Source organism: Nerophis ophidion, linkage group LG03 (genome assembly GCF_033978795.1).
Source record: "Nerophis ophidion isolate RoL-2023_Sa linkage group LG03, RoL_Noph_v1.0, whole genome shotgun sequence".
Lineage (NCBI taxonomy): Eukaryota > Metazoa > Chordata > Actinopteri > Syngnathiformes > Syngnathidae > Nerophis > Nerophis ophidion.
In genome coordinates this window covers 4,585,726-4,595,200 of record NC_084613.1, presented here as the reverse complement: position 1 = coordinate 4,595,200, position 9,475 = coordinate 4,585,726, and the positions used below count along the sequence as shown (strand labels likewise).

General features: G+C 40.7%; 1 protein-coding gene across 1 annotated transcript in view; it reads left to right on the top strand.

Annotated features, from left to right (window-relative positions):
• Nucleotides 1–4,134: 4,134 nt before the first annotated feature.
• LOC133549018 (gastrula zinc finger protein XlCGF8.2DB-like) overlaps nt 4,135–9,475 on the top strand; it is a 6,107-nt gene continuing 766 nt past the window's right edge. The window contains exons 1-2 of the mRNA XM_061894077.1: nt 4,135–4,568; nt 9,167–9,475. The exon at nt 9,167–9,475 is cut by the window's right edge and continues 766 nt beyond it. Of these exons, the coding sequence (XP_061750061.1) occupies nt 9,217–9,475 (259 nt within the window). The 5' untranslated portion in view covers nt 4,135–4,568; nt 9,167–9,216. The remainder of the gene's footprint in view (nt 4,569–9,166) is intronic.

The following is a 9,475-nucleotide window of genomic DNA, read 5'->3' as shown; positions in this document are numbered from 1 at the left end:
ATAACACATTTACCCTGACTGACCTTTAACACAGTTTTACTAACATTTGGTAAAAAAAAAAAAAAAAAAAGTTTATCCTGTCCAATAACAATCATGATCATATAGGGGTGTAACGGTACGTGTATTCGTATTGAACCGTTTCGGTCCGGTTCGGAGGTGTATCGAACGTGTTTCCACATGGACATATTCAGTAGCGTACCGCACGTTGTGTAAACAATGCACACCGAGGCACAACACACGGCATGCTAGCAGCGACCGGGCTACGATAGACTGACCATACCTCCTCTTTTGCAGGGCTGTCCGGGTGGAGTTCCTTAAATGCCTCAAATGTCTGGCATTTTAAGTTAGGGTTGCGTGTATTTTCAATGTACGTTCAGGGTTAAGAAGGGGTTAAAAACAAAACAAATTGTGCACGCAGCAGCATTCGTGTAGGAGGGGCAGAGACGGAGAGAGCGAGAGAGTTGTGATAAACGTGTCGGCAGGCTCTGCTTTTTACCCATAGATTTATCAGATTTTATTTTTTATTATCTATTGCAGGAGTGCCCACAGCTAAGGTTTTTAAAGGCCCACGGCACGTTCTAAAAATACTATTAAAATAAACAAAAACATAAAAAAAGTGAAATAAAAAAATTTGAAGGTTATTTCTAGGCGCAGTCAAGGCGTTGAGGGGTTCCGGTTTGGTGGCTGCAGGATTAGGTCTCTGCTTTTTGCAGATGATGTGGTCCTGGTGGCTTCATCTGACCGGGATCTTCAGCTCTCACTGGATCGGTTTGCAGCCGAGTGTGAAGCGACCGGAATGAGTATCAGCACCTCCAAGTCCGAGTCCATGGTTCTCGCCCGGAAAAGGGTGGAGTGCCATCTCCGGGTTGGGGAGGAGACCCTGCCCCAAGTGGAGGAGTTCAAGTACCTAAGAGTCTTGTTCACGAGTGAGGGAAGAGTGGATCGTGAGATCGACAGGCGGATCGGTGCGGCGTATTCAGTAATGCGGACGTTGTACCGATCCGTTGTGGTGAAGAAGGAGCTGAGCCGGAAGGCAAAGCTCTCAATTTACTGGTCGATCTACGTTCCCATCCTCACCTATGGTCATGAGCTTTGGGTTATGACCGAAAGGATAAGATCACGGGTACAAGCGGCCCAAATGAGTTTCCTCTCCCTTAGAGATAGGGTGAGAAGCTCTGTCATCCGGGAGGAACTCAAAGTAAAGCCGCTGCTCCTCCACATGGAGAGGAGCCAGATGAGGTGGTTCGGGGATCTGTTCAGGATGCCACCCGAACGCCTCCCTAGGGAGGTGTTTAGGGCACGTCCAACCGGTAGGAGGCCACGGGGAAGACCCAGGACACGTTGGGAAGACTATGTCTCCCGGCTGGCCTGGGAACGCCTCGGGATCCCCTGGGAAGAGCTAGACGAAGTGGCTGGGGAGAGGGAAGTCTGGGTTTCCCTGCTTAGGCTGTTGCCCCCGCGACCCGACCCCGGATAAGCGGAACAAGATGGATGGATGGGTTATATGTAATTTATAAAAAGTTGCATTGTTGACAAATAAAACAAGGCTGTTATTTTTCTTTCAAACTGTCATTGCTCAAAACATAATATTGAATCAAAATCAATGTTAATATGAATTATTGACCTATCCAAGGTTCCCATTACTTCACATCAAATATTCCACTAAGAAAAATATTTTTGGTGTAAGATTTTGCAAATTTGGTAAAGAAATAACCAAAAAATTTATATTTTGCTGTTTTCTTACTGAACCGAAAACGAACCGAACCGTGACCTCTAAACAGATATAAGTACAGAACCGAAATTTTTATGTACCGTTACACCCCTATGATCATTTATTTGTCTGTATTATTATTTGGTGCCCTGTCGATACTACATCCTGTTCTAATACACAATTAGCAGTTTGCTCAACATCAGTCTATGTTGAACTTTGACCCTAATCCTGTCATATCATAATGGAATAAAACAAACTGTTAGGATCATAGGAGTTAATCAGTATACGCGGACATATGATGACTGTGTTTTAATGTTATTATAAGTAGGAATCATGAACAGTTTATAGAATAATGACTATTAGTCATCATCAGTGTGTGTGTTATCTTCTGCAGTCACAATGTGTTGGAGTGTGTTACTGGTCTGGAGCTTGCTTGTTTAAAGTTACCATGAATCGATTAACGTGGACCCCGACTTAAAGAAAGTTAAAAAACGTATTGGGGTGTTACCATTTAGTGGTCAATTGTACGGAATATGTACTGAACTGTGCAATCTACTAATAAAAGTTTCAATCAATCAATCAAACAAACAACATTGGTGTCATTTTTTGGGGGACCAGACTATTATTTTTATTGTATATTTACTGTATTCATCAAAACTATCATCGTAAACAATTTTTTCTGGTACTGTATTTCTTTCTGACTCCAGTGGAATGCAATGATGGCCAACTCATGTATAAATAAAGTTGTTTTTTTTTATTAGTTGTTATTGGTTCTGTCATTGCCTTCTTTGTACAGCCTTTTATTAGTCATGTAGATGTTGGGCTCATGAAGGGTTTTGTAGATTCAAAAGTCAACCACAAGATGGCTTGCTTAATGTCAGGTACATAGGAACTATACTTACACTTAATCAGAGCAGCTTTCGTTCTAAATATCAGTTCAAAACTGAATTAAAGCTGCAAGCAGCGATGGACGGCACCGACTTTTGCTGGTGTTTCCTGCCTTTACCCATTCAACATATCTTTACCTGCACATTACCTATCTTCCCTGCATCCTGGGGTCACACTGGTGCTTCTTTCTTTCACCCATACATAATGGTGCTTCCTGCCATCACCCAGACAACATATCTTTACCTGCACATTACCTACCTTCTCTGTATCCTGGAGTCAAACTGGTGCCTCCTTCTTCCACCCAGTCAACATATCTTTACCCGCACAGTACCTACCTTCTCTGCATTGTGTGGTCACGCTGGTGCTTCCTGCTTTTTAGCTGCCATCTTCAGACGGCAGCAGCGCAGCAGCAGCAGCGCAGCAGTTCTTTATAGCCTCGTAAAATCAAAAACGGAGCAGTTAGAAAAACTCTTTGCGCAACTTTTAATCAGAAGGGTTCAATCTCTTTCCTGTGCGCGTTTGAAGCCGACACAAAAAAAGCGCTCAGAGGAGATAATGTTTGAAAAAAGGTGACGGGTTTTTACAAAACTTTTGTTTTGAAGGGCTAATTGCCATCTTCCTGTTGATTTTTGCAGAAGGATGTTAATAAATGAAATGTAGGTCTAAGTGAGACCTACATAGAGGTTTTTGCTTCATGTCTCTTCGACATTCCTACCGGAAGTTACAAGCAGTTTTGTATGTGTTTTCTTCCTAGGAGCAGTTTTGTCTGTGTTTTACTCCTGGGGGGCGCTAGAGTGGAATTTTTAGTTTTGGGGTTCGTTTTTTTTTAGATCGCAATTTTTTGCCAGTGCTGATGTGTGTGTCCAGTTTGGTGAGTTTTGAAGCATTTTAAGGGGGTCAAACTACAGCTCAAAGAGGCAAAAATGACATTTTTCAGAAAACTTTTGTTTTGAAGGGGTTTTTGCCAACTTCCTGTTGATTTTTGCTGAAGAAGATCAGTGTATGAAATCTAGGTCTAAGTCAGACTTACATAGAGGTTTTTGTTTCATGTCTCTACGACATTCCTAACGGAAGTTACAAGCAGTTTTGTCTGTGTTTTTTCCTAGGGGGCGCTAGAGCGCAATTTTAAATTTAGTTTTTTTGATTAGATCGCAATTTTTGCCAGTCCTGATGTGTGTGTTAAATTTGGTGAGTTTTAAAGCACGTTAAGGGGGTCAAATTACAGCTCAAAGAGGCGGCGGTATAATAATAATAAAACCTTAGAAATACAATAGGGTCCTCTTTCCCAAAGGGACATTCGGTCCCTAAAAATAGGTCAAAACTAAACATGGGAACACGATTGTTGCTCAACTTAAGACAACATGTGTCAGTAATAAAGATATTTTACACATCGCATTTTGTCAAGTGCCATAAGTGAGTGAAAAGAGGTATTTTACGATGTAGTTCTAGAAAGACACCACTAGAGGTCAGTGTGGCATTTGTAGTGAAACTAATGCCCTGTTTAAAAAAAAAATACCTTGACGCGGTTACATGTCATTGCGCATGCGCGGACCGATCCCGTCTTCCAGTCCCGAATTGTGTCGTGAAAAGCAACATAACAACGTAGTCTTTTAAGGCCGCGTTCACGTCTTCGTTTTTATGTTCGATACTTATTTTGGCCATTGTATAGAAAACTGCACTTTATTAATGATTCGTTTCAAGCTACATTCCACTCGCCACAATGAGCTTCTCGGGCTAGTTTAGCTTGCTAGTTAGCTTAGCTTGTTAGCCGCTAACAAAGAGACTTGGATTTTATCAACACGTCGCTAAGCATAAATCAAATGTGAGTCTTTGATTGTGTGAAAATGTGCGAAAGAACTATAGCGGACTACGAAGAGGAACTTTGTCCAACAAAAGAGGAGAAGGAGTGACAACATCAACAACTGGACGCAGTTTTCAAGGAACATCGAGTTGTGTTTACACAGAACAGGTTTGTTTACTTCTTACTCTCACATGTTTAATAAAATCGTTTGATTAATAATATGTAAGAACACTTGACATCGTTTTAGTGAGTGGAGGAGCATTGTCAAGAAGTGGAAGTAAAATAGCCATCCATCCATCTTCTTCCGCTTATACGAGGTCGGGTCGCGGGGGCAGCAGCCTAAGCAGGGAAGCCCGGACTTCCCTCTCCTCAGCCATTTCGTCCAGCTCCTCCCGGGGGATCCCGAGGTGTTCCCAGGCCAGCCGGGAGAGATAGTCTTCCCAACACTGTTTCGGACGTGCCCTAAACACCTCCTTAGGGAGGCGTTCGGGTGGCATCCTGACCAGATGCCTGAACCACCTCATCTGGCTCCTCTCCATGTGGAGGAGCAGCGGCGTCACTTTGAGTTCCTCCCGGATGGCAGAGTTCTCACCCTATCTCTATTGCAGGGGTCACCAACCTTTTTGAAACCAAGAGCTACTTCTTGGGTAGTGATTAATGTGAAGGGCTACCAGTTTGATACACACTTGAATAAATTGCCAGAAATAGCCAATTTGCTCAATTTACCTTTAATAAATAAATCTATATATATATATAAAAAATGGGTATTTCTGCTGTCATTCCGTCGTACGTTTTTTTTCCTTTTATGGAAGGATTTTTGTAGAGAATAAATGATGAAAAAACACTTAATTGAACAGTTTAAAAGAGGAGAAAACACGAAAAAAAAGAAAAATACATTTGAAACAAAGTTTATCTTTAATTTCGACTCTTTAAAATTCCAAATTCAACCGAAAAAAATAAAGAGAAAAACTAGCTAATTTGAATCTTTTTGAAAAAATTAAAAAAAGAATTTATGGAACATAATTTATGGAACATTTATGGAAGGGACGGCGTGGCGCAGTGGGAGAGTGACCATGCGCAACCCGATGGTCACTGGTTCAAATCCCACCTAGAACCAACCTCGTCACGTCCGTTGTGTCCTGAGCAAGACACTTCACCCTTGCTCCTGATGGGTGCTGGTTGGCGCCTTGCATGGCAGCTCCCTCCATCAGTGTGTGAATGTGTGTGTGAATGGGTAAATGTGGAAGTAGTGTCAAATTAATCTGATTAAGATTAATTTTAGAATTTTGATGACATGTTTTAAATAGGTTAAAATCCACTTTGAAATAAGATTTAAATTTGATTCTACAGATTTTCTAGATTTGCCAGAATATTTTTTTGGAATTTTAATCTTAATAAGTTTGAAGAAATATTTCTCAAATATTTTTCGTTGAAAAAACAGAAGCCAAAATGAAGGATTGAATTAAAATGTATTTATTATTCTTTACAATAAAAAAAATAAATACTTGAACATTGATTTAAATTGTCAGGAAAGAAGAGGAAGGCATTTAAAAGGTAAAAAGGTATATGTGTTTAAAAATCTCTAAAATCATTTTTAAGGTTGTGTTTTTTCTCTAAAATTGTCTTTCTGAAAGTTATAAGAAGCAAAGTAAAAAATTAATGAATTTATTTAAACAAGTGAAGACCAAGTCTTTCAAATATTTTCTTGGATTTTCAAATTCTATTTGAGTTTTGTCTCTCTTAGAATTAAAAATGTCCAGCGAAGCGAGACCAGCTTGCTAGTGAATAAATAAAAATTAAAAAATAGAGGCAGCTCACTGGTAAGTGCTGCTATTTGAGCTATTTTTAGAACAGGCCAGCGGGCGACTCATCTGGTCCTTACGGGCACCGCGTTGGTGACCCCTGCTCTAAGGGAGAGACCCGCCACCCGGCAGAGAAAACTCATTTGGTCCGCTTGTACCGTGATCTTGTCCTTTCGGTCATAACCCAAAGTAAAAGACTTTGAAGGGAAAAAAAGTGTTTCTCTATACACCCAAAAAACGTACCGTGGCCCAAAAATTGAAGTTTGAAACATACTGTGGGTTACTTTGCACCTGTACCATCCACGTATTATTATTCATTCCTTTGTCGTCTGCATAAAAATGTGGTCACGTATTTTAAATATCATTCTGATATTTACCGGGGTTTTTTTCGGACCATAAAGCGCACTTTAAAATTCTTTAATTTTCTCAAAAATGGACTGTGCACCTTATAACCCTGTGCACCTAATGTACGGCATAGTTCTTGTTGTGCCTACTGAGTTTGAAGCAATTTTGTTTGGTACATGGTGTACTAATAAGTGTGACCAGTAGATGGCAGTCATACATAAGAGATATGTGTAGACTTCAATATGATGGCAGTAAACAACACCGAAACATTAAATGTTCCATTGAGATTATAAAACATTATACACGGCGCTGAAAAATCTGTCAAAATGTTTTTAGTACGATTTGGGTAAGCAATGAAGCCGCACCGCTTGATGGATTGTCGGCTCATTAAACACACGCAAAATGGCTCCTATTAGCAGACCTGCTACCTGGCGTTTTGTTTCGCAATGTAATGCAAAACCAACTTTTGTTACCTTGTACCTGCTGATGTGTATTTGGGATCTGCATAAGTCCTGAAAGCGTGCGTGCGTCCGCAATTGTAGTCCGTGCCGACACCGTAGCCATAAGCTTATTCTTTTTCTTTTCTTACTTCTTCTTCCGCTGTTGCCATTTCTAATATAAAATAACATAAAGTTCGTACTTATATCTCTGTCAGTAGACTAGCTATCAAAGGGCTAAAAACTGTAGTGGGTTTACATAATTCACTCACGGAACTTTAGTTATTAGAGGGTTCCGGTCGGACGTTTTTTTCCTTGTGTGGTGTTCGGGTCTGTGGGACCCGTTTTCATTTTTTATTAAAAGAAAAATGATACAATTAATGAATTTTTCAAAGAGAGACTCACTGACTTTGGCTCATTTTCTGTGAAGAACATAAATCAGAATACATATTTAATGAGCACACACACCATACACCTCCCCTACACATTTCTACTACATATAGGATGTCCGGGTCCACTGGACCCGGGGCTGATAGAAGTGTGGAAATTGATGTTGTGTACCACACACACACACACTGAGCAGGCCTAGACTGAGGTCTAGTGAGGGGCATTTTGTACTCCCTCGTCTCAGGAAGAATGCTTTGCGGAAATCTTTTATTTATAGATCTCTTTATCACTCTGGAATAACCTGCCTCGAATTCTCACCAGCATTGAAAGTAAAGAGGTTTTTAAAAGGAAAGTCATATTTTATTTGAGTTTTTAAATTAGTTTGCTTGTTGATTATTTTGTTTGGTTTTGTATTGTGTAGTTATATTTTTTAGGTGATTATTATTCTGTGACTGTAGATTGTTTGCTTGTTTTCCTATTGATGCTTTTATTTTTTTCTGTATTGTGTAGTTTATAATCATACGCTTTTACTTGTAATTGTATTGAGTTTGTGGACCCCGGGAAGACTAGTGGGTTGTTGTGGCAACCAGCTAATGGGTATCCTTAATAAAAATCTAAATCTAGACAGGAGGAGGACAGAGTGTAGGTACACACATCAGATGGTCAAATGTGCGAGAAAATGAGAGCAGACAGTGTTGACAAACAATGTTGCAACCTTGTGTGGGAACCAGAGGTGCAGAAACACAGAAAGAAGAATCCCTGTGGGATGCAGAAACTGGCAGAGAAATTTCCCGTGCAACGTTCATATTGTTGTTACTCAGCCAGCGAATGCTGCCATCTAAGCGCCGTCTTTTTCATGGACGCCCCTGCTTATTTCAACAAGACAATGCAAAGCCACATTCAGCACATGGCTTCGTAAAAAAAAAGAGTGTGGGTACTTTCCTGGCCCGCCTGCAGTCCAGACCTGTCTCCCATGGAAAATGTGTGGCGCATTATGAAGCGTAAAATACGACAGCGGAGACTTCGGACTGTTGAAGGACTGAAGCTCTACATAAAACAAGAATGGGAAAGAATTCCACTTTCAAAGCTTCAACAATTAGTTTCCTCAGTTCCCAAACGTTTATTGAGTGTTGTTAAATAAATAAATAAATGGGTTTTACTTGTATAGCGCTTTTCTACCTTCAAGGCACTGATGGAGGGAGCTGCCATGCAAGGCTCTAACCAGCACCCATCAGGAGCAAGGGTGAAGTGTTTTGCTCATGACACAACGGACGTGACGAGGTTGGTACTAGGTGGGGATTGAACCAGGACCCTCGGGTTGCGCACGGCCACTCTGCCACTGTTCCACTTTCTTGTTGAAAGAAAAGATGATGTAACACAGTGGTGAACATGCCCTTTCCCAACTACTTTGGCACGTGTTGCAGCCATGAATTTCTAAGTTGATTATTATTTGCCCAAAAGAAAAATGTTTGAGTTTGAACATCAAATATGTTGTCTTTGTAGCATATTCAACTGAATATGGGTTGAATTTTTTTTTTTAAATCATTGTATTCCGTTTATATTTACATCTAACACAATTTCCCATTTCATATGAAAACGGGGTTTGTAAAAAGCCAAACACAATTAAATTAATGTCTTTACATGTATTTTTTTTCTTATTTTAAGCAACGTCATACCATAATTTGTTTTTCTTTTGTGCACACAAACACATGTAACTCATTTAACTGAGCAAAGCTGGATTTTTTATTTGTCTTCCTGTTTGCCTTCTTTTTCTTTTCTTTTTCTAACCCTGCAGACGCCAGTGAAGAACATCGTCTCCCTTAGCAACAGGAGTGGACCTCCAGGATGCAGCAGGAAAAGCCACAGCCCCCATACATTAAGAAGGAAGAGGCGGAGCCACATCACGCCCATGTAAAGGAGGAAAAGGAGGGGCCACAGCACCCCCACGTTAAAGAGGAGGAGGAGGATCACAGCATCAGTCAGGGTGAGCTTGAAGGACTGGAGGACGACCAAGTCATCCGTGTCATTGTGAAGAGTGAAGATGAGGAAGTCGAAAGTGAAAGTGAGGAGAAGAGAGAGGCGGAGCCTCCGAGCAGCAGCTCAA